Source organism: Pongo pygmaeus, chromosome 20 (genome assembly GCF_028885625.2).
Source record: "Pongo pygmaeus isolate AG05252 chromosome 20, NHGRI_mPonPyg2-v2.0_pri, whole genome shotgun sequence".
Lineage (NCBI taxonomy): Eukaryota > Metazoa > Chordata > Mammalia > Primates > Hominidae > Pongo > Pongo pygmaeus.
The window spans coordinates 59,597,203-59,621,923 of record NC_072393.2 but is presented as its reverse complement, the minus strand read 5'-3'; the positions used below and the strand labels follow the sequence as shown (position 1 = coordinate 59,621,923).

Sequence of the window (24,721 nt, the reverse complement as noted above, 5' to 3'; positions counted from 1 at the left end):
GACACAGCATAGAGCATAGAGACTAACAATGGACAGCATAGAGAAACAGCACAGTATAGAGAAACAGCAGTGGGCCCAGGTGACCGGAGCTCAGTGTGCGAGGCCCCACACCAGTGCTGAGTTCCCTCGGTATTTATTGATCACTATTTTTACTATCTTTGTGAAGGGAGTGTGGCAGGGCAACAGGGTGATGGTGGGGAGAAGGGCAACAGGGTGATGGTGGGGAGAAGGTCAGCAGGGAAACGTGAGCAAAGGAATCTGTATCATGAATAAGTTCAAGGAAAGGTACTGTGTCTGGATGTGCACCTAGGCTAGATTTATGTTTCACTTTACACCAACATCTCAGTGTAGCAAAGAGTCACAGAGCAGTATTGCTGCCAGCATATCTCACCTCCAGCCACAGGGCGGTTTTCTCCTATCTCAGAATAGAATGAATGGTCAGCTTTATACCCAGGCATTCCATTCCCAGAAATGAGCAGGAGACAGAAGGCTTCCTCTTGACTGCAAAGAGGCCTCCCTCTCTCACTACTCCTCCTCAGCACACACCTTTCACGGGTGTCGGGTTGGGGGATGTAAGGTCTTTCCTTTCCCATGAGGACATATCTCAGGCTGTCTCAGTGGGGGGAAACCTTGGACAATACCCAGGCTTTCTTGGGTAGAGGTCCCTGCGGCTTTCCGCAGTGCATTGTGTCCCTGGTTAACAGAGAATGGAGAATGGTGATGACTTTTACAGGGCATACTGCCTGCAAACATATTGTTAACAAGGCACATCCTGCACAGCCCTATCCATTAAACCTTGATTCAATACAGCACATGTTTCTGTGAGCACAGGGTTGGGGTTAAAGTTACAGATTAACAGCATCTCAAAGCAGAACAATTTTTCTTAATACAGATCAAAATGGAGTTTCTTATGTCTTCCTTTTCTACATAGACACAGTAACAGTCTGATCTCTCTTTCTTTTCCTTACATGTCCCCCTTTTCTTTTTGACAAAACCACCGTCATCGTCATTGCCCATTCTCAATGGTCACTGTCTCTTCGGAGCTGCTGGGTACACCTGCAGACTAACAATGCACAGAACAGGAACACAAGGATTAATACAAAATTTACAATAGTGGAACTTCTGATGGTTTTAACCCAAGTGACCGGGTTAAGATTTGCGAGGCCATCAGCAGCTTTCGCATTGCCTTGGTTCCTGGCACCAAATTTAAATGGGTTTTTGATGCCTCAAAAATTTTTCTTTTAATTTTGAAATGTCTAAAGTAAGATTATCTTCTCTTCCTTGTAGATGGCATCTAGCCATGTCCTAGTGATGTTCAGACTCATTATAGGCTCAGGGTGTAATACAAAAATGTGACATATTCCAGTCACAGTGTAACCAGAAATGATGTTCCAAGCTCATGAGCCTATCTCCCATCCAAACAACATTTTGTCTAAGATCATTAATTTGATTTGCCAATTTTTGATCAATACCAGATTGTGAATTCCACAATCTTGTAGAATTCTTTTGCCAATAATTAAAAAAGTTTACTGTCTGAGCAGAAGAGTGCAATGAAACTCCTACCACAGAGGCTGTAGCTGTGACTGCAATTAGTCCCATAATCACTGCAATTAAAGAATCTTTTGGATCTATTTAAAATGGCTTTTAATACTTCAGTCAAAATATGGACGGATGGCGAGGCCTCCCACAGTCAGTCCATGGACACAGGGATCCACACGCCTTCTCTTGCTCTCACTAGCAGAATACAGTGCTGCCAATTAAAAGTCGAATCAATCCAAGTAAACAATCTGCAATTTTCACAGGTTATAGTTTGGGAGTCTGGTTTAATAACTATATTTCCTACAACTAGCATATAAGGGGGCTTTATACAACTTTGCAAAGGAAAGGTTAGACTGGAATTTAGGTTGATAGTATAAAATGGCTTGCGATCTCTTCTTTATATAGCTTGATTTCCAGACCAAATTCTAATGCAATATGAGGCCACAGTAAGCATCCATAATTGTGGATGTTCAGGACCAGTAACAGGACTTATTATTTTTGGTCTTGGAGTAGAGATTCCTTTTTCTCCCCATTCCAAAGGGTAGAAAGAATGTAATTTCTTGTGCTTATGTTTCTCTAAACTTTCTGTTAAGTCACTATTAACAGCTGGACTCACTTGTGCACTGGGACACGATTGAGTTTGTTCTGTGCAATTGTGGTAGTATTGACCTCGAGGTGCCCAATCTATAATAGTTCTGAATTCATTGTTTTGTAATATCACCGCACTATCGGCCACACATTCTTCCCAAACTAAAATTTCTGTGCCTTTTGATCCTTTGGGAATTACCTTGGGGCAAGGTTTTCATTTAGGCCTAAATTTTAATGATCATTGATAAGAAAAGTCCTGTAAATAATTTACCTGTGGCCTGAGTGACATTCCACTTACCATGTGATAAGTAAAACTACTGGTGGTACCAATAGTAGGTACTTCTACCAACCAATTTTGGATTGCAGGCATCAACATCGTGGTGCTCTCCCTAGGCAAATAGGAGGATAATGATACCCAGTGGAAATATTTATCATCATTCCTTCTTCCTCAGGTTTGGCAGGGCAATGATCATCTATGGGGCCAGGTACACATACACTATTGTTAACATATACTTCAATAGGATTATCCATCCATGTGACTGCCCGAATTAAGGGCAGGAAAGACACAAAGACCCAGTAGGTATAATTAGCTGCAGCTGCTCCTGCAGGCATGGGGAGACTTACCACCATTGATACAATCATCAAAGCTGCAAGCAGTGTGTTCTCTGGAGTTTGTGTCACCTTTGCATTCTCTAGGCTTTTTTTTGGTAACTGTGTCAGCTTCTTTAATTGTGCCCAAGTTGGCGGCTCTGCTTTCTTGGTGGATGGCAACTTCATCTGTTCTTCTGACATCACCATTTTGTTCATCTTGTGAATAGATGGTGTTTGATTGTGGTGTTTCCATCTCCGTGGAGGTGCTTTTCTTTGCATCTCTGATGGGTTCATTGTAGAATTGCAAATGTCTAGTGGGTATCTAAACAGGAAGCTGATTTTCTCCTGGTGAAACACAAGCAAAACCTCTCCCCCGTGTTACCACCTTCCCTATTTTCCATGTCTTATTTTTGTTGTCTTTCCACCAAATCAGTTTTCCTTCATGTGGGCTGTTCTTTTTACCAGTAAGATGTTGTTCTGCAGAGGTAGTAGTCTGATTTCTATAAATGTTTAAAACATTTAAAGTATAGAGTGCTAGATTAAGTTGCATCTGAGGAGTGGTACAATCCTTACTGTCTCCCCTTCTTTTTGTTTAACTAATTGAGTTTTGAGTGTTCTATTAGTTCATTCAACTATGGCCTGTCCTTGGGAATTATAGGGAATTCCTGTGGTATGTGTAATTTTCCACTGATTTAAGAATTTTTGGAAAGCTTTACTATGTATCCTGGTCCATTGTCAGTTTTAATTTTTTCTGGAACTCCCATTACAGCAAAACAAGAAAATAATTGTTTTTTAACATGGGAAGTACTTTCTCCTGTTTGGCAGATTGCCCATATGAAATGTGAACAAGTATCAACTGTTATATGGACACATGATAATCTTCCAAATGAAGGTACATGTGTGACATCCATTTGCCATAATGCATTAGGACATAGACCTCTGGGATTAACTCCTGCCTCCTGAGTGGGCAGGTGTAGGACTTGACACTGGGTGTGATGTTGTACAATATTTTTTGCCTGTTTCCATGTGACATCAAATTTGTTTTTTAATCCCGCTGCATTTACATGAGTCAAAGCATGAAGTTCTTGTGCTTTTATGAATGCAGATGATACCAGTAAGTCAGCTTGTTCATTTGCTTTAGTTAAAGGCCCTGGTAAATTAGTGTGTGCTCGAATATGAGTAATATAAAATAGGAAATTTCTTTTTTACAGTTTGTTGTAATAAATTGAACAGCTGGTTTAACTGATCATCTATGCTATATTTAATTAGAGCTGTTTCAATATCCCTTGTAGCCTGTACTAGATGTGCCAAATCTGATACTATATTAATAAGTTGATCAAAGTCTTGTAACACTGTAATGACTGCAACCAACTCTGCTCTTTGAGCCGACTGATGTTGAGTTTTGATGACTCACTCTTTTGGCTCTGTGTAAGCCACTTTTCCATTGCTAGAACCATCAGTAAACACTGTCAGAGCATTTTCTAAAGGTTTATGTCTGGTAATTTTAGGTAAAATCCAAGTAGTCAATTTTAAAAACCGGAAGATTTTTGTTTTTGGGTAATGATTATCAATAATTCCCACAAAATTAGCAAGACTAACCTGCCATGCACCAGAATTGATAAAGGCTAGTCTAACTTGTTTCTTGTTTAAAGGAACAACTATTTTGTCTGGGTCATTTCCACACAATTTTACTATTCGTAACCTTGTCTGACCAATTAATGTAGCTATTTGATCCAAGTACAATGTAAAAGTCTTAATTGTACTGTGAGGAAGGAATGACCACTCCACAAGATCAGTATTTTGAACAATGATGCCTGTTGGAAAATGTGCAGTAGCAAAAATCAAAAGTTGGAGTGAGGCTAAGGGATCTATTTTATTTATTTATGCTGACTGAATTTTTTCTTCCACTAATTTAATTTCTTTTGTTGCCTCTGGGGTTAATATCCTTTTACTCAGTGGGGAGCTTCTGAGACTCATTGTCCAGGAGAAGGAATGTCACAAGGTAATGTCATCAGTTAAGGCAGGAACTGCCTATTTTCACTTCTTTTGTGGTTCTTCAGTTGCTTCAGGCCATCTGGATGTATACGTGCACGTCACAGGGGATATGATGGCTTAGCTTGGGCTCAGAGGCCGGACAAGGAGTTCAAGACCTGCCTGGCCAAGATGGTGAAACCCTGTCTACACCAAAAACTACAAAAATTATCCGGGCACGGTGGCAGGCACCTGTAATCCTCGCTACTCAGGAGGCTGAGGCAGGAGAATTGCTTGAACCTGGGCTGCAAAGGTCACTGTGAGCCAAGATCGCACCACTGCACTCTAGCCTGGGTGACAGAGTGAGACTCCATCTCAACAACAAAAAAACCCAAAAGGAAGTGACCTGCAGACTCTCACAGGGAAGTCTCCATATGCTCTATGTGGAGAAAGGGGGGCGGGAATTTCCAGGTCTCTGGGGACCCCACGTCCCAAGTATAGCAGAGCTGGGGGCCTGCGAAGGGCCAACTTAACTAGAGACAGAGTGAAACTCACGCGCTGCAGTGTGACCTTCACTGAGGTGATCCGCTTCCATGTCTGTGTGAAGCTGCGCAGGACAGGAGCCAGGCCTGGGAGGAACCCTAACAAGGTGGGCGGGGCCCAGGTGAGGCAGGGCGGGGCGCGAAGGGCAAGGGGTGTGGCACGGAAGTGGATAAGTGGCCGGCCGGGCAGGGATCCTGGAGGCGGGGCGGGGCATACAATTCGCTCTGCCTCGCTCCGCAGCCTGTTTTTTCCAGGTTTTGGAGGCGAGACCCACCCGGGATCCTGAAGCATAATTCAAAAGCCCTGGAATTGCCTGAAACGGGGATGCAAACTAGAATGTAAAATGCAAATCTCTGCCTGGGTGGAAAGAGCAATTTTATGCTGACTGCCCACAGAACAGAGTAGAAATCCTCTCCCTATTCCTCATTCACTCAGGAGGGAGAATCCACCCTGTGCTCAGCTCCAGAGACTTCCCTAGGGCCACTGCCTGGGGTGCAGGACAGAGTGCGTAGGCCAGGGATGAGTGAGATCACCACCTGGTTCCTAATGATCTGCTAAACAAGGGGTGGATTATTCATGCTTCCCCTTTTTAGACCTTATAGCATAGCTTTCTGACTTTGCCATGGCATTTTTAAACTGTCATGGAGCTGGTGGGAGTGTAGCAGTGAGGACGACCAGAGGTCACTCTCCCAGTCATTTTGATTTTGGTAGGTTTAGGCTGAGGTAGGATAATTGCTTGAATCGGGAAGCAGAAGTTGCAGTGAGCTGAGATAGCGTCATTTCACTTCAGCCTGGGTGACAAGAGAAACTCCATCTCAAAAAAAAAAGAAAAAAAAGAAGAGGCCAGAGGCGGTGGCTCATGCCTGTAATCCCAGCACTTTGGGAAGTCAAGGTGGGCGGATCACTTTCTTGAGGTCTGGAGTTGGAGACCAAGCTGACCAACACGGCAAAATCCCATCTCTTCTAGAAATACAGAAATTAGTTGGGCCTGGTGGCGCATGCCTATAATACCAGCTACTCTGGAGGCTGAGGCAGGAGATTCACTTTAACCCGGGAGGTGGAGGTTGCAGTGAGCTGACATTAGGCCACCACACTCCACCCTGGGATGCAGAAGGGTACTCCATCTCAAAAAAAAAAAAAAAAAAAAAAAAAAAAGATTATTTAAAGGTCCAACAGCTTTGGAATTACTTGATTTTTTTTTTCTTTTTTTTTGAGATGTAGTTTCACTCTTGTTGCCCAGGCTAGAGTGCAGTGGCACAATCTCCACTCACTGCAACCTCCTTTGTATCTCAGAGATGGGGTTTTTAATTTACTACTGAGATAGATGTACTATCTTTTTGTTGTTGACATTTCAAAGACAGAACTCCCAAGTCCTTTAGAAAGACACCCCTGGATCACCACTAAGATGAAAACAAGTTTTATTGTTTCTAAAAAATACTACTTCTGAAGACAGAGAAAATACATTTACAAATTTTCTAAATAAATGTCCTGAGAAAAGAGACAAAAGGAAGGGAAATCTTTTCCTTTATTCTCAAAGGAGGAATTATGCCTCTCATTTATTTCCTTGTTTGAGACAGGGTCTAGCTCTGTCACCCAGGCTGAAGTGCAGTGGGGAGATCAGGGCTCACTTCAGCCTCAAAATCCCTGGTTCAAGTGATCCTCCCACTTCAGCACCCAGAGTAGCTGGGACCACAGCAGTGCACCACCACACCTGGCTGACTTTTTTTTTACTTTTAGCAGAGAGGAGGTCCCTCCTATGTTGCCCAGGCTGGTCTTGAATCCCTAGGCTCACGTAACCCACCTGCCTGGGCCTCTGAAACTGCTGGGAATACAGGCCTGAGCCACTGCGTCTGGTCTCACCATAAATTTGATGTTTCTCCTTGTTTTAACAGAATTTGTATTGCTCTGATAGAGGTTCTTTTCAAACTGACGTCTTATCCTTCTGAGTGCCTCAAACTAGAGCCTGTTCAGACATGTTATAACAAGTTTATACCGGTTTATTTTGGTACAAAAAGTGTGAAATTTATGCAGAAATTTTTCATAATATGTATTTTTCCATGAACTTCTTGAAGACCCTTATACTAGCAAACTGTATTCAAGAGGATATAAAAAGGGATTGTAAATATTCAAGTGCTACTTATTCATGGGATGCAAGGATGGTTCAACATACTCAAATCAATGGGATACACACTTGCACAGAATGACAGATAAAAAACACATTATCTCAATAGATAGAGAAAAAATATTTCACAAAATTCAATATTCATTCTTCGTAAAAATCCTAAACAATATAGGCAGAGTTTTACCTCAAAAATATAAAAACCATGCATGAAATGACCACAGCTGAAATAACCATTAAAGGAAAATGGAATGGTTTTCCTGTAGGATATCGCATGATGCAAGAATGCTCTCACTCCTTATATTCAATAAATACTGGCTGTCCTAGGCAGAGCAATAGCAAAAGAAATAAAACTCATCCAAATCAGAAAGACAGAAGTAAAATTATATTTGTTGGGGCCAGGCTCATGGCTCATACCTGTAATCCCTGCAATTTGCCCAGTCCGAGGTGGGTGGATAATGAGGTTAGGAGATCTAACATAGGAGATTCTTTCAAGTTCTTTTCAAGGTTCTCACCATGTTGGCCCACCATCTGGGCCAACATAGTGAAACCCCATCTCTACTGAAATAAAATAAATAAATTAGCCAGGTGTGGCGACATGCACCTGTAGTCCCAGCTACTCAGGAGGTTGAGACAGGAGAATTGCTTGGACGCAGGAGGCAGGGGTTACAGTGAGCAAAGATCATGACACAGCATTCTAGCCTGGCGACAGAGCAAGACACTGTCTCAAAAAAAAATTATTTCTTTGTAGGTGATATGACATTCTATATAGAAAATCACTGGCTGGGTGCGGTGGCTCACGCCCATAATCCCAGCACTTTGGGAAGCTGAGGGGGGCGGATCACCAGAAGTCAGGAGTTCAAGACAAACCTGGTCAACATGGTGAAACCCCGTCTCTACTAAAAATACAAAAAAATTACGCAGACATGGTGGCAGGCACCTGTAATCTCAGTTAGTCGGTAGGCTGAGGCAGAAGAATCACTTGAACCGGAAAGGTGGAGGTTGCAGTGAGCCAAGATCATGCCATTGCACTCCAGTCCAAGTGACAAGAACGAGACTCCCTCTCAAAAAAAAAGAAAAAAAAAAAAAAAAGCCGGGCGTGGTGGCTCATGGCTGTAATCTCAGCGATTTGAGGCCAAGGAGGGTGGATCATGAGGTCAGGAGACTGAGACCATCTTTGCCAACATGGGGAAACCGCATCTCTACTAAAAATACAAAAATTAGCCAGGCATGGTGGCATGGGTCTGTAGTTGCAGCTACTCAGGAGGTTGAGGCAGGAGATTCACTTGACTCAGGGAGGCGGAGATTGCAGTGAGCCAAGATCATGCCAACACACTCCAGCCTGGGTAACAGAGCGAGACTGTCTCAAAAAAAAAAGAAAGAGAATCACAAAGAATCAACCAAGATTTTACTGATACTAATAAACCCACTCAGTGTATTTGCAGAATACAAAATCAGCACCCAAAATTAGTTGAATTTCCTTACATTAACAATAAATAATGTTTAAAGAAACTTATGAACACACTTCAATTTGCTATGAAACAATACTTACAAATAAACTGAATTAAGGAGGTGAGAAGCTTGTACCTTGAAATCTACATTGATCAAAAAAACTAAAGACATACAACCCATATTGATGGATTGGAAGTCTTAATATTGTTAAATGATTATACAAACGTGATTTAGATTCAACACATACCCATAAAAACTCCTAACAGTTTTTATTAAAGAAACAAAATACAGGCTGGGAAAAGTGACTCATGTCTGTTGGCCAGTCTGGTCTCAAACTCCTGACCTCAAGTGATCTACTGGTCTTGGCCTCCCAGAGTGCTGGGATTACAGGCGTGAGCCACCCTGCTGATCCAATCTTCTTAACATAAACAGTTTAATGTCAATTAATGCTTGAACTCAATGCTAAGTCAATTCAAACTCAAGTCAATGCTGAACTGACTCTAATGCCAATTAATTCATGATGGTTTGCTATACTCATTGCATTTGGAACAATCATCTCAAAAATGAATTTTCTGATGTTCCTCAAGGGGTGATCTCGGACTGAAGACCTTGCCACACTGATGACATTTGTAAGATTTCTGTCCAGTATGGATTCTCTGATGTCTAATTAGGTGTGAACGTGAAGTAAAGGCTTTGCTGCAATCATCATACTTGTGAAGTTTGTCTCCTGTATGAATTTTCCTGTTTTGCATAAGATGAAGCTTGACTGAAGACCCTGCCACAATCATGATATTTGTAAGGTTTCTCTCCAGCATGAGTTCGCCGATGAACTGCAAAGTATGAACAATGTCTGAAAAATTTGCCACATTTATTACACTTTTAAAATCTCTCTTCATTATGGATTCTCTAATGATTTGCAATGGTTGTAGCGTTACTGAAGACTGTGAGAATCATTACATTTGTAAAGTTTCCCTACACCATGGATTGCCTGATGGTGAATAAGTGTTGACTGCCCACTAAAGGCTCTGCCACACTCAGTATACTTGTAAGGTTTCTCTCCAGTGTGACTTCTAGTTTGTTGGGCCAGGTGTGAATCACTCCTGAGATTCTTGTCACAAACTCTTACATTTGTAAGCTTTCTCTCCATTATGAATTCTCCTGTCTTTCAAGACTTGATTTACAACTGTAAACTTTGTCACATTCTTCACATTTCTAATGTTTCTCTCCGGTATGAATTCTATGATGACGTACGAGTTTTGCTTTTCGATTAAAAACCTTGCCACATTCATTACACTTGTAAGGTTTCTCTCCAGTATGAATTGTCTTATGAATTACAAGGACTGAATTGTGACGGAAGGTTTTGCCACACTCATTACACTTGTAAGGTTTCTCTCCAGTATGAATTCTATGATGACATGCAAGGTGTGCTTGTTGATTAAAAACCTTGCCACATTTATTACACTTGTAAGGTTTCTCTCCAGTATGAAGTCTATGATGACGTGAAAGGTTTGCTTTTCGATTAAAAACCTTGCCACATTCACTACACTTGTAAGGTTTTTCTCCAGTGTGAATTGCCTTATGAATTTCAAGGGCTGAATTGTGACGGAAGGTCTTGCCACACTCATTACACTTGTAAGGTTTCTCTCCACTATGAATTGCCTTATGAATTACAAGGGCTGAATTGTGACGGAAGTTCTTGCCACATTCATTACACTTGTAAGGTTTCTCTCCAGTGTGAATTCTAGTATGTTGTGCCAGGTGTGAATCACGCCCAAAAGCTTTGTCACAAACCTTACATTTGTATGGTTTCTCTCCAGTATGAATTCTCCTGTGTTTTTCAAGGCTTGATTTGCGACTGAAAACTTTGTCACATTCTTCACATTTGTAAGGTTTCTCTCCAGTATGAAGTCTACGATGGCATGTAAGGGATGACTTCTGACTGAAGGTCTTGCCACATTCATTACACTTGTAAGGTTTCTCTCCAGTATGAATTGCCTTATGAATTACAAGGGCTGAATTTCGACCGAAGGTCTTGCCACACTCATTACACTTGTAAGGTTTCTCTCCAGTATGAAGTCTACGATGGCATGTAAGGTATGACTTCCGACTAAAGGTCTTGCCACATTCATTACACCTGTAAGGTTTCTCTCCAGTATGAATTCTCCTATGTCTTTGAAGGTTTGATTTGAAACTGAAAGCTTCATCACATTCTTCACATTTGTAAGGTTTCTCTCCACTATGAGTTCGCCAATGAACTGCAAGGTATGAGCGATGTCTGAAAAATTTGCCACATCTATTACACTTGTACAATCTCTCTTCATTATGGAGTCTCCAATGATTTGCAATGGTTGTAGCATTACTAAACACTTGGTGACAATCATTACATTTGTAAAGTTTCCCTATACCATGGATTGCTTGATGGTAAATAAGTGCTGACTGCCCACGAAAGGCTTTGCCACACTCATTACACTGGTAAGGTTTCTCTCCAGTATGAAGTCTACGATGGCGTGTAAGGGATGACTTCCGACTAAAGGTCTTGCCACATTCATTACACTTGTAAAGTTTCTCTCCAGTATGAATTATCCTATGTCTTTCAAGGTTTGATTTGAAACTGAAAGCTTCATCACATTCTTCACATTTGTAAGGTTTCTCTCCAGTATGAAGTCTACGATGGTATACAAGGGATGATGTCTGACTGAAGGTCTTTCCACAATCATTACACTTGTAAGGTTTCTCTCCAGTATGAATTCTCCGATGTCTTTCAAGGTTTGATTTGAAACTGAAAGCTTCATCACATTCTTCACATTTATAAGGTTTCTCTCCAGTATGAAGTCTACGATGGTATACAAGGGATGACATCTGACTGAAGGTCTTACCACAATCATTACACTTATAAGGTTTCTCTCCAGTATGAAGTCTACGATGGCGTGTAAGGGATGACTTCCGACTAAAGGTCCTGCTGCATTCATTACACTTGTAAGGTTTCTCTCCAGTATGAATTTTCCTATGTCTTTCAAGGTTTGATTTGAAACTGAAAGCTTTGTCACATTCTTCACATTTGTAAGGTTTCTCTCCAGTATGAAGTCTACGATGGTATACAAGGTATGACGTTTGACTGAAGGTCTTGCCACATTCATTACACTTGTAAGATTTCTCTCCAGTATGAATTGCCTTATGAATTACAAGGGCTGAATTTCGATTGAAGGTCTTGCCACACTCACTGCACTTGTAATGTTTCTCTCCAGTATGAAGTCTATGATGGCATGTAAGGGTTAACTCCTGACTGAATGTCTTGCCACAATCATTACACTTGTAAGGTTTCTCACCAGTGTGACATCTACGATGACATGCAAGGTATCGCTTTTGATTAAAGACCTTGCCACACACATCACATTTATATTGTTTATCTCCTAAATGGATTATCTGATGTTTCCTTAAGACTGAGCTATAATTAAAGGCTTTGCCACTCTCACTACATTGGAAAGATTTTTCTCTCATGTGTACTTCCTGTTTTTGTGTGAGTAATGAAGAATTCAGGGAATTATTCCCATAGTTATTAGAAGTGTGGGTTTTAGGCCTACAAGAAATTCTTTGGGATGTTGAAACCGAGGAAGCATTGTTGATAGACTTCCCAACTTGATTATCAATCTTCCCTTCGGTCTGAAATATGTGCAGTTCAGGCAGATGTGAATGAAAGCTTAATCCAAGCTGATCTTTAATAGGCTTGTTTTCAGCATGCCTTTGATCATGTCGGTTTGTACTACCCGTCAACTCTTTGATTTCTGTCATGGGTGCTTCATGGCTATTTCTTTCATCTTCTTTCCACTGAAACTCAAAATCATGAATATCTTTCTCCATTTCCTGGAAGCAAAAATCTCCAATGTGATGACGTTCATGTCTTTGCAATGTCCCTGTGTGGATCACCTCTGTATTGCCTTGTGCTGTTGATGAGACCTCCTTCATCATGCATTTGGAAGAGATATCTACAAAATATAAACAGCAATAGGTTTCCACTTAAGTACAGATGGTAAATAATACTGAAATGTGTAAATGTGACACTGAAAAGAATACTTATTTTAAACTTCCCAAACATTATCTTGAAAGTTTAGGAACACAAAAGGGTAAGATTCTTCAATAAATAAAGGGCGATTACATGTACTTCAAATCATTTCTATGGAAGCCTATTTCCAATATCATGTCAAAACACTGACAGTGCACAAATGTATATAAGCCTAAAGTAAGGAGTATTTTTCCACTGTGACCCTAAAGTGTATAAGACTTTGCAAAAAACATATCACTGTCACATCAATGAGGAGAAAAGCATATATTCTTCATATTTACAGCATGTTTACTGTATACAAATAAATGCTAAAGGACCACACAATATACTATATTGGTAAATAATCCACAACAAGCTCATGTAAGGATAAACAAAATCAATGGAAATTCTGTACTGTCCAACAATCATAGCACTGAGAAAACATGACAAAATTAAGCAAGGCATGGTGGCCCATGCCTGTAGTCCCAGCTACTCAGGAGGCTGAGGCACAAGAATTGCTTGAGCCCAAGAGGCAGAGGTTGCAGTGAGCTGAGATTGCACCACTGTACTTCAGCCTGGGTGACAAAGTGAGAGTCCATCTCAAACAAAAAATTAAAAAGTTAATACAATATTTTTCTGAATAACTTATAAAATTACTTATATTCATGCAGAAAAGGCAAGTTGTGACATTTTAAGAAATTGTTTGTATTTTTATATTTTTGAGATGAAGTCTCGCTCTGTCACAACAGGCTGGAGTGTAATGGCCCAGTCTCGTCTCACTGTAAACTCCACCTGCTGGGTTCAAGCCATTCTCCTGCCTCAGCCTCCTGAGTAGCTGGGATTAAAGGCATGTGTCACCATGCTTGGACAATTTTTGTATTTTTAGTAGAGATGGGGTTTCACCATGTTGGACAGGCTGGCCTTGAACTTTTGACTCAAGCAATTTACCCGCCTGAGCCTCCCAAACTCCTGGGATTATAGGTGTGAGCCATAGTTCCGGGCAGCACTTTGTGACATTAACGAGTGGACTGTGTCAGTTATATTGCATACCACATACCAAAAAGCCTTATGTAAAATCATAAAAATTAGTAAAATAACGTAACCCATAAAATCAGCAAGCAAATAATAAGTACATTTATACAGCCTGCAGAATTCTAAACAATTTCCTATTAAGAAAAAAGCCACAGCCGGGCACGGTGGTTCACGCCTGTAATCCCAACACTTTGGGAGGCTGAGGTGGGCAGATCATGAGGTCAGGAGATCGAGACGATCCTAGCTAACAAGGTGAAACCCCATCTCTACTAAAAATAAAAGAAAAAAATTAGCCAGGTGTGATGGCGGGTGGCAGTAGCCCCAGCTACTCAGGAGGCTGAGGCAGGAGAATGGCATCAACCCGGGAGGTGGAGCTTGCAGTGAGCCAAAATCGTGCCACTCTGTCTCAAAAAAAACCAAAACCAAAACAAAAACAAAAAACAAAAAAAGCCACAATTTCTACTTACCAGCAGCATACAATATAAGAACTGAAATACATGTTAAGATCATTACGTTCCGATGTATGAGGTCAAAAAAATACACAGCATTATAAGGAATAAGAAGTGACTAATCGCTGGGCACTGTAGCTCATGCCTGTAATCCCAGCACTTTGGGAGTCCAAGGCAGGTGGATATGAGGTCAGGAGCAGCCTGACCAACATGGTGAAACCCTAACTCTACTAAAAATACAAAAAAATTAGCTGGGCATGGTGGCGGGAGCCTGTAATCCCAGCTACTCAGGAGGCTGAGGCAGGAGAATCATTTGAATCCAGGACACAGAGGTTGCAGTGAGACGAGATCGCATCACTGCACTCCAGCCTGGGTGACAGGGTGAGACTCCGTCTCAAAAAAAAAAAAGAATTGACTAACAATGTCAAAAGGTGCAACTACGATGTCACAACTACATTTATGAAACAGGCAGACAATACAGCAATTCCATATATATGCATTGGCCTTAGTTATCTAGTTCACTATGCACTCATATAAAACATAGAATGTGTACTGGGAAAATTTATAAACTGAGATCAGAGAAAACACTGTATAAGACAAATTGCACAATAAAAACAAACAATATGGTGCAGGATCCCTGGTCTGAATGTTCTTATTGGCCAAAAGCCAGGTTCAAAGTTCTTATTCTCCAACAGGATGTCCCTGCAGATGGGGACTTTGAGAGAATTTGGTCATGTGTGTTGACTACTTGTGAACAGGACTTGTGCTTTCATAAAAAGAGATATTAAAGAGCTCGTTGCCTGTTCCTCTTTCCACTGTATTAGGACACAGCAGGAAGGTGACTGGGCTAAACTATGAAGAATGCTCTCACCAGGAACCTATTTGGCTGGCACCTTGCTCTTGGATTTCCCACTTTCCAAATTCATGAGAAATAAATGTCTGTGCTGTAAGCCTCCCAGTTTAAGCTATTTCCTTTTTTGTTTGTTTTTGAGATGGAGTCCCACTCTATCACCCAGGCTGGAGTGTAATGGCATGATTCTCCTGCCTGAAGAGATTCTCCCACCTCAGCCCGGAGTCTCACTCTGTCACTCGGGCTGGAGTGAAGTGGCACAATGTCGGCTCACCGCAACCTCCACCTCTCAGGTTCAAGTGATTCTCCTGCCTCAGCCTCCCGAGTACTTGGGATAACAGGTGCCCGCCACCATGCCCAGCTAATTTTTGTATTTTTAGTGGAGACGGGGTTTCGCCATGTTGGCCAGGGTGGCCTCAAACTCCTTAACTCAGGTGATCCGCCCATCTCAGCCTCCCAAAGAACTGGGATTACAGGCGTGAGTCACCCCACTTGGCCAATTTTTTGTATTTAGTAGATTTGATGTTTCACCATGTTGGCCAGACTGGTTTCAAACTCCTGACTTCAAGCGATCCACTCACCTCAGCCTCCCAAACTGCTGGGATTAGAGGTGTGAGCCACCTCGGCTGGCCAGTCTAAGCTATTTCTGAGAGGACAGTGAAATGACTGAGACAGGAACAGAAGCATCTCATCATCAACATCACGGAAGGCTGACAAATCTTATTAAACAAAGGAAGTTTAGAGACTGTACTACTGCAATACTTGAAGCCAATCTAATAACAATAACATGTTTTAAAAACTTTGAGGCTGGATGGGCACGGTGATTCATGCCTATGATCTCAGCACTTTGGGAGGCTGAGGCAGGAGGATCACAAGATCAGGAGATCAGCACCATCCTTTCAGCACCTTTCTGGTTAACACGGTGAAACCCCATCTCTACAGAAAAAAAAAAAAAATTAGCCGGGTGTGGTGGCATGTGCCTGTAGTCCCAGCTGCTTGGGAGACTGAGGCAGGAGAATCACTTGAACCTGGGAGGCAGAGGCTGGAGTTAGCCAAGATCGCGCCACTGCACTCCAGCCTGGGCAACAGACAGAGACTCCTTCTCAAAAAAAAAAAAAAAAAAAAGAAAGAAATGAAAGAAGTCTAAAGAGTAACTCCAACCCACAAATATACAAAAAGTTCTCCAGTAAAGGTAAATAAAAAGACAGATAGGCTGGGCGCAGTGGTTCACACCTGTAATCCCAGCACTTTAAGAGGCCGAGGCAGGCGGATCACCACCTGAGGGCAGAAGTTCGAGACCAGTCTGACCAACAAGGAGAAACCCTGTCTCTACTAAAAATACAAAATTAGCCAGGCATGGTGGCATATGCCTGTAATCCCAGCTACTTGGAAAACTGAGGCAGGAGAATCACTTAAACCCGGAAGTCGGAGGTTGCAGTGACCTGAGACTGTACCATTGCACTCCAGCCTGGGCGACAGAACAAAACTTCGTTAAATAAAGAAAGAAATAAATAAGCAAATAAAAGGATAGACACAGAAACTTGTATAAGTGTACCTTTTCTTCATAATTCAACTTTCCTATTATTTAGAGGAAAACAGCATGAGAAAACACTGTACACATGTAATACTGAAAATGCAACACACACAGAAATAATTCTAACATAAATAACAAAGAGTTCTAGTGGAGAAAGAACAGTTTTCGCAGGTGATGAAAATTTTTTTTTGAGACAGAGTGTCGCTCTGTCGCTCAGACTCTAGTGCAGTGGCATGATCGTGGTTCACTGCAACCTCCGCCTCCCGGGTTCAAGCGACTCTCCTGCGTCAGCCTCCTGAGTAACTGAGATTACAGGCACCCACCATCGTGTCTGGCTAATTTTTGTATTTTAGTAGAGATAGAATTTCGCCATGCTAGCCAGGCTGGTTTTGAACTCCTGACCTCAGGGGATTTGCCTGCCTCGGCCTCCCTAAGTGCTGGGATTACAGGCGGGAACCACTGGCACACAAGAATTCTTTGAGCCCGAGAGGCGAAGCCGGCTGCGGTGAGCCAAGATCGCACATGGCACTGTTGCCTTGGCGACAGAGTGACACTCCCTCGTAAACAAAAGTCAATAAGAAGGGAGTCAAAGCATGTCTATACAAAAAAGCAATTAAATACAAAAAGTAATAAATGAGAAATGAATAACAAAAAAAAAACCTACAAGAAATACAGATAATATGAAACAAAAACACAATGGTAAGGTCTTCTCCATCAGTAATACTTCAAATGTAAATATTTAACTCTGCACTCAGAAGGCAAAGACTGGCTCAATCAACAAGAACCAACTACATGTTGTCCAAAGAAAACTCATATTAGCCCTAAAGACACAAATACGCTATAATTTAAAAAATAAATCCAATAATTAGGTATGGGGGTTGGCGCCTGTAATCCCAGCTACTCAGGAGGCCGAGGAGAATCTCTTGAGCCCAGGAGACCAAGACCAGCTTCAACAACACAGGAAGACCTTGTCTGTAAACAAAAACAGAAACAACAACTACAAAAAAAAAAAACAAAAAAACTAAGAATGTAGCCCGGCATAGTGGCATGCACCTGTACCAGCTACCGGGGGAGGCTGAGGTGGGACAATCACTTGAGCCCAGGAATTCAAGATTGCAGTGAGCCATGATCACACCAGTGCACTCCACCCTGGGTGGAAGAGTAAGACACTGTATCTAAAAAAAGAGAAAATACAAAGATACACAAGGGCACATCCCCACTTCTGGAGGGAAGTTATCCTCACCCAGGGAGACCAGGTTCCTATAATTCTCCAGCATCACGTCCCTGTATAGAGTCCTCTGAGCAGGGTCCAGGCATTTCCACTCCTCCTGAGAGAATTCTATGGCCACATCCCTGAATGTCAATAGACCCTGAAATGAAAACACATTTTAAGGAAATGGTTATGGGAGGAGATCTTATCTTTACAGAAAATGAGAGGAGGAGAGAGGGGAAAGCATGGATTTAATTGTAGTGAATGTTCTGACAAATCCAAGTAAGGGATTTTTCACCACATGATGTCTTCTGAGTTGTGTTTTATTACACTTCTTTTTTTTTTGAGACGGAGTCTCGCTCTGTCACCCAGGCCGGAGTGCAGTGGCATGATCTCGGCTCACAGCAACCTCCACCTCACAGGTTCAAGCAATTCTCTTGCCTCAGCCTCATGAGTAGCTGGAATTACAGGTTGGTGCCATCGCACCTGGCTAATTTTTGTATTTTTAGTAGAGACAGGGTTTCACCATGTTGGTCAGGCTGATCTCGAACTCCTGACCTTGTGATCCACCTGCCTCAGCCTGGCAAAGTGCTGAGATTACAGGCATGAGCCACCACACCTGGCCTTATTATACCTTTTGAAGAGGTCACAATATCCTCTCAGTATGAATTTCTGATGTTTGTGGATAATACAAAAAATACACACAAAAGAAATCAATGCAGGAGCCAGGCACAGTGCCTCATGCTTATAATTTCAGCATTTTGGGAGGCTGAGGCAGGCAGATCACCTGAAGTCGGGAGTTCAAGACTTGCCTGACCCACATGGAGAATCCCGTTTCTACTAAAAAAGAAAAAACACAAAAATTATCCAGGCGTTGTGGCGCATGCCTGTAATCCCAGCTACTTGGGAGGCTGAGGAAGGAGAATTGCTTGAAGCAGGGAGGCGGAGGTTGTCATGAGCTGAGATTGCGCCATTACACTCCAGCCTGGGCAACAAGGGTGAAACTCCATCCCAAAATAACATAACATAACATAACATAAAATAAATAAAATAAAAATCAATGTAGGGTTCTCATTATAGAAATGTTAGAAACTTTTTTTTTCTTTTTGAGACAGAATCTCACTCTGTCACCCAGACTGGAATGCAAAGGTGCCATCTCAGTTCACTGCAACCTCCACCTCCCAGGATCAAGTGATTCTCCTGCCTCAGTCTCCTGAGTAGCTGGGATTCCTGGTGTGCACCACTACTCTTAGCTAATTTTTGTATTTTTAGTAGAAACGGGGTTTCACCATATTGGCCAGGTTGGTCTCAAACTCCTGACTTCATGGTCTGCCTGCCTCAGCCTCTCAAAGTGCTAGGATTACAGGTGTGATCCACCGTGCCTGGCCCAGAAACTTTTATTGACAATGCAAGTGACATTCAGTATCTAGATGAGACAGGGTATGAGTGATGTCTTCAGAGATGACAACATCCACAGTGAAAGATCAGGATCAGAAACTAAAATCCGGACTGGCACAGTGGCACATGCCTGTTATCCCAGTTACCCAGGAGGCTGATGCAGGAGAATTGCTTGATCCCAGGAGGCAGAAGCTGCAGTGATCCTAAATCTCACCATTGCACTCCAGCCTGGGTGACAGAGACTCCATCTCAAAAAAAAAAAAATTAGCCGGGCATGGCGGCAGGCACCTGTGGTTCCAGCTACTTGGGAGCCTGAGGTAGGAGGATGGCTTGAGCCTGAGGGTGGAGGCTGCAGTGAGCTAAGATCACGCCACTGTGCTCCAGCCTCGGCAACACAGTGAGACCCAGTCTCAAAATAAAAGAAAATACATGAAAACTAGATTACTCAAAGTATGAAAATGCAGTTTATATATACATATGTCCACAAAATAATAAAACCTACACAGACTCACAAAAAACTAGATGTTAATACAAAGGATTGTCATTTCCCCCAGATTTTCAAAAAAATAAAAGATGTTCAAAATATATACATTTGTATGTGTATATATGTATGTATATGTATACGTGTGTGTATACTTGTGTATGTGGGTGTGCATATATAGAAAGGTTTTAAAAATATAAAAAGTAGCAAGTTTTGTTTAACTTAAGAAGAATCACATCTTGGTAGAAAAGGATACCTTGGCAGTTGGGGGCAGGGGGGAGTCTTGTCAGATCTAAGAAAACAGGAAATGCCTCATCCTAGAGGAAGCAATCACCCTTTCAACTAACTGCCTGACCTGGAGGAATCTTCAGATATGTGTAGTAATGCAGGCGTGCACAGAGGCAGCCACTATGGCACTCTTTATACAGAGAAAAATCGCAAAGAACCCACATGTCATCCAGTCAATTTCCAATGCAGATGTCAAAGGGCAAGCTAGCCATGTTAACTAACATGACAACATGTAAATTTTCACAACCAGTAGATCAAATATCAAAGCAAAATATTTACTGGAACATAAAGAACAAAACAACAGACACTGTGGTCTACTTGAGGGTGGAGGGTGGGAAGAAGGAGAGGAGCAGAAAAAAATAACTACTGGGGGCTGGGCGCGGTAGACCACACTTGTAATCCCAGCACTTTGGGAGGCTGAGGTGGGTGGAAAACCTGAGGTCAGGAGTTCAAGACCAGCCTGGCCAACATGGTGAAACCCTGTCTCTAGTAAAAATACAAAAACTAGCCAGGAGTGGTGGCAGGCACCTGTAATGTCACCTACTCAGGAGGCTGAGGCAGGAGAATCGCCTGAACCTGGGAGGCAGTGGTTGCAGTGAGCCGAGATCATGCCATTATACTCCAGCCTGGGCAACAAGAGCAAAACTCAGTTTCAAATAAATAAATAAATAACTATTGGATACGGGGATTAATACCAGAGTGATGAAATAATCTGTACAAGAAACCCCGATGACCCTAGTTTACCTATGTAACAAACCTGAACGTGGAGCCCCAAACCTAAAGTAAAACCATAAATATATATTTTTTAAATTTACCGCAGAATTTTTTCTAAAGTCTCATAACGATGCAGAAATACACACGCGGGAGATTTGCTCTGACCCATGGCACAGAACTGACAGTAGCGGCTCCACAATGAGGCTGAAAGAGGGTGGAGGACGTGACAGGGAAAAGAGATGCTTTATGGCAATGGGTCTAAGCTGCAGCTTTGCTTGGAGTTTTATCAGAAAACAAATATATACATCATGTGATGTTTAAATATAAAAATATATATTTAATAATAATTGGTGGGGCTGGGCACGGCTCGTGCCTGTAATCCCAGCACTCTGGGAGGCTGAGGCAGGCAGATCACCTGAGGTCAGAAGTTTGAGACCAGCCTGGCCAACATGGTGATAGCCCGTCACTAATAAAAATGCAACTAAATTAGCCGGGTGTGGTGTCACGTGCCTATAATCCCAGATACTTGGGAGGCTGAGGCAGGAGAATCTCTTGAACCCGGGAGGTGGAGGTTGCCGTGAGCCAAGATCATGCCACTGCACTTCAGCCTGGGCAACACAGAAAGACTTTGTATATTTAAAATATAATAATATTATAATAATATAAAAATAATAATAGGTGGAATGAGAATATGGCACCATCCTCTAGGATAAAAAGGAAGTACTGCTCCCATATTTGAGAAAAATTATAACCATTTTTCCTGAAAACACCTGTTTCACAAGCCTCTCCACAGTAATACCACAGTCTCCATGAGCTTAATGTGCTAAGAATGGTTTAATGAATCTCCTGCTATTATTTAGGTTGATTTCCTATTCTTAAAGTAATGATGGAATAAAACATCTTGTATCATTCATGTCTATGTATGAACTTTCCATTCTAATTAGTAAGATTTTTGGAGTCAGAAACACAGTAACTCACTCCATTACCTAAAAATGTAGTATAAAATCAGGCAGAAAACATTTGCCCTTATTGGTCTCCTTTTCTAGAATTTACCACGTACTTTGTGCACATGAATACGTGACTTCCATTGGCAGCTGCTCTAATTCTGGTTCACAGAGAGCTGACAGTGCATCCAGATGTGGCCCCTGAACAATCCCTGCTGCCCAACAGCACTGACACCATGGGACCCTCACCTCGTCTCCATCCATGTCTGGGTGTGAGCCCTTCCCAGGACCATGCCCAGTGCAGCCTCTTCCCAAGTTCATGTCACTCGGTCACAAGAGATAGAATCTAAGGGAGATGAGAGAGACTGAGGGAAGGCATGGGTGAGGGCGAGCAAACCTGTCAGGCAGGATGCTTCAGACTCAGAGAAGATTCCCAACTCCAAGGCCCAGCGTTTCTGAAAGGAAGGAGACAGAACAATCCCCCGAGAATATCATCTCACCTGAGGAAGAGCCATCCCTGACTCCTTTACTTTCCTTTTCCTCTTCCGGGTTTCTTCCTCATGTACGAAGAGTCTTTAGAAGTCAATCCTGAATGTTAGAAATATGTTGTTTATTGCTGAGAATCAACACACCCCCTCCCTGGAACACAACCACACATACAAAGGAGACCTCACTCTGAGGAAATACAGTCCCCTCTGCTGCCCACTGTACCAGGGACGATAAACTCCTACAGGCAGTGGCAGGTGAAAAAACAAAAAGAAGCATGCAGAGCAGCCAATATGGACCAGAGGAGGGGGTGAGGGTGTAGCTGGAGTGTTAAATGGGGGGTGGGTCACAGAAGTCCCCACCGAGAAGGTGATATCAGAACCGAGACCTGGGGAAGGAGGGGTGTTTGCACCTGCAGCTGAGGGGCCAGTGAGTTCCAGCAGAGGGACAGCCCACGTGAACGCCTTGAGGCGGGAGCAACCTCGGCCCAGGAACAGGAAAGAGGCCTGCATGGCTGGAGCAGAGGGAGGGAGGAGGACACAGGCAGGAGATGAGGTCAGAGAGGTCCTGGGGAGCAGATCAGGCAAGGACGAGGTCTTCTAACATTTTTCTCCCACGACTCCAAAGAATTTTTAAAATGATGAATTTCTTTACCCATTGTGAGTAAACATGTAATTTTTTCTTTATATTACAAATTAAAACCCTTACAAATAATGTAATTATCCTTTCCATTTTAAAAGCATGCTGAGATTTTAGCGATATCCTAGGAAGCACAAGGTCACCCTCATCTGAGAGTGCAGGAGCATGGGGGAATGCGTTGACGGAAGTTTGGGAAGTCACCTTTGGACACGTGAAGGTGGAGATGGCTGTTCATCCTCCCAGCAGAGTTAAGGGCTGTAGCGTTCAGGGGAGAGGTGTGCAGGGGCCATGGGGCCATGGGGGTAAAGTTTAAAGCCATGAGATAAGGCTGGATACAGTGGCTCACATCTGCAATCCCAGCACGTTGGGAGGCCAAAGCGGACAGATCACTTGACATCAGAAGTTCGAAACCAGCCTGGCCAACACGGTGAAACCCCATCTCTACTAAAAATACAAAAATGAGGCCAGGTGCAGTGACTCATGCCTGTAATCCCCACACTTTGGGAGGCTGAGGCAGGTGTATCATGAGGTCAGGAGTTCAACACCAGCCTGACCAACATGGTGAAAGGCTGTCTCTACCAAAAATACAAAAATTAGCTGGGCATGGTAGCACATGCCTGTAATCCCCACTGCTCAGGAGGCTGAGGCAAGAGAATCGCTTAAACTTGGGAGGCGGAGGTTGCAGTGAGCCGAGATCACGGCACTGCACTCCAGCCTGGGACACAAGAGCAAAACTCTGTCTCAAAATAAATAAATAAATAATTAGCCAGGCATGGTGGTGCGTGCCTGTAGTCCCAGCTACTTGGGAGGCTGAGGCATGAGAATCGCTTGAACCCAGAGGGCAGAGGTTGCAGTGAGCCGAGATCGCACCACTGCACTTCAGCCTGGGTGACAGAGTGAGACTCCACCTCAAATAAATAAAAATGAAAAATAACCTGGATAAAGCAGGGAAGTATAGTCTGTTGGTTTAACATGTTGATCCCTGGCACAGACAGCACCTCTATTTGTGCCCCCTGGCATATACTATAGCTCCATAGCTACTGAGTGAGTGAATGAATGAGAATGACTGAGTGATACTAGTATATCCCCTCCGGGGTCTCATGTGTGCCACGGTCCTGGTTGACCTAAACTCTGCAGAAAGAGGAGAGGCTTCCTTGCTGCCCAGACTCTCAATGAAGAAAAATTCCTGGGGTCTAAGACTTCCCACTTGGCAATGACATTGGCTTAAATATTCCCAGACTCAAATCCTTGGGTGTTAGTTAGGTCTTGGGATGGTGCAAACTGATAGAATTGCAGGCAATGAGCATCAGAATAGAACAGTGGACAGGAAGGTGGACGACTTGAGGGAGGGGATCAGGGACAGGCAGAGAAACCACTCCCCTCCCTCAGACGCCCACCTGGGGAAGCACCAACTTTGTCATTCTAGAGAAGACAATGGGAAAGGGAGGACTGTGCATAGGGTAGATGACAGTGTGGGCTGGGTGGAGAGAAAAACCCCTTTTTCTAAATGTCACTCCATTAGATCAGCCCACCTGTTCTACCAACTGCTGAGCACAAGGGCATCCTGTGAGGATAAATACAGCTTTTCCTTCCTCCAGTTCCTAAGTCTTCTGGCCATGACCAGGGCTGTAACCCTCAAACTCCCTTCCCAGGAACCAGTGGCCCCTCTTTGTGGAAAAAGTATTTGTGCTCCACATTTACATTATAGCACATTTATTTATTTATTTAGAGATGGAGTCTTGCTCTGTCACCAGGCTGTAGTGTAATGGTACGATCTTGGCTCACTGTCAACCCCTGCCTCCTGGGTTCAAGCCATTCTCCTGCTTCAGTCTCCTGAGTAGCTGGGATTACAGA

At 42.8% G+C, this 24,721-nt stretch overlaps 3 protein-coding genes across 7 annotated transcripts in view; all 3 read right to left on the bottom strand.

Moving 5' to 3' along the window:
- Positions 1–1,006: 1,006 nt before the first annotated feature.
- On the bottom strand, positions 1,007–3,012 carry LOC129021103 (endogenous retrovirus group K member 19 Rec protein-like). The gene is made up of 2 exons (XM_054466155.1): positions 2,752–3,012; positions 1,007–1,063 (listed from the first exon to the last, which is right to left on the bottom strand). Exons 1-2 carry the CDS (start codon positions 3,010–3,012, stop codon positions 1,007–1,009), a joined length of 318 nt encoding a protein of 105 aa, XP_054322130.1.
- Positions 3,013–8,737: 5,725 nt separating this feature from the next.
- LOC134738852 (putative zinc finger protein 137) lies at positions 8,738–9,699 on the bottom strand. The gene has a single exon (XM_063658415.1). It carries the CDS (start codon positions 9,697–9,699, stop codon positions 9,361–9,363), a length of 339 nt encoding a protein of 112 aa, XP_063514485.1. The 3' UTR covers positions 8,738–9,360.
- Positions 8,738–24,721, bottom strand: part of LOC129020865 (zinc finger protein 845) — a 50,546-nt gene continuing 34,562 nt past the window's right edge. For 2 of the 5 annotated variants that reach the window (XM_063658403.1, XM_063658402.1), the window contains exons 2-5: positions 22,243–22,330; positions 21,992–22,088; positions 17,951–18,077; positions 8,738–12,786 (exon numbers count right to left, since the gene is read on the bottom strand). In XM_063658403.1, the coding sequence (XP_063514473.1) occupies positions 10,016–12,786; positions 17,951–18,077; positions 21,992–22,063 (2,970 nt within the window). In that variant the 5' untranslated portion in view covers positions 22,064–22,088; positions 22,243–22,330 and the 3' untranslated portion in view covers positions 8,738–10,015. Of the gene's footprint in view, positions 12,787–17,950; positions 18,078–21,991; positions 22,089–22,242; positions 22,331–22,640; positions 22,743–24,721 lie in introns of all 5 variants that reach the window. The other 3 variants (XM_063658401.1, XM_063658404.1, XM_054465747.2) reach the window with 3 other exon arrangements.

What these genes read in the sequence shown, in the direction of transcription:
- LOC129021103 (XM_054466155.1), bottom strand. Translation starts at nt 3,012, where the DNA reads ATGAACCCATCAGAGATGCAAAGAAAAGCACCTCCACGGAGATGGAAA. An exon ending in TGATGATTGTATCAATGGTG is followed by an intron (nt 1,064 to 2,751) that starts GTAAGTCTCCCC and finishes GTGCATTGTTAG; the next exon opens with TCTGCAGGTGTACCCAGCAG.
- LOC134738852 (XM_063658415.1), bottom strand. Translation starts at nt 9,699, where the DNA reads ATGAAGAGAGATTTTAAAAGTGTAATAAATGTGGCAAATTTTTCAGAC.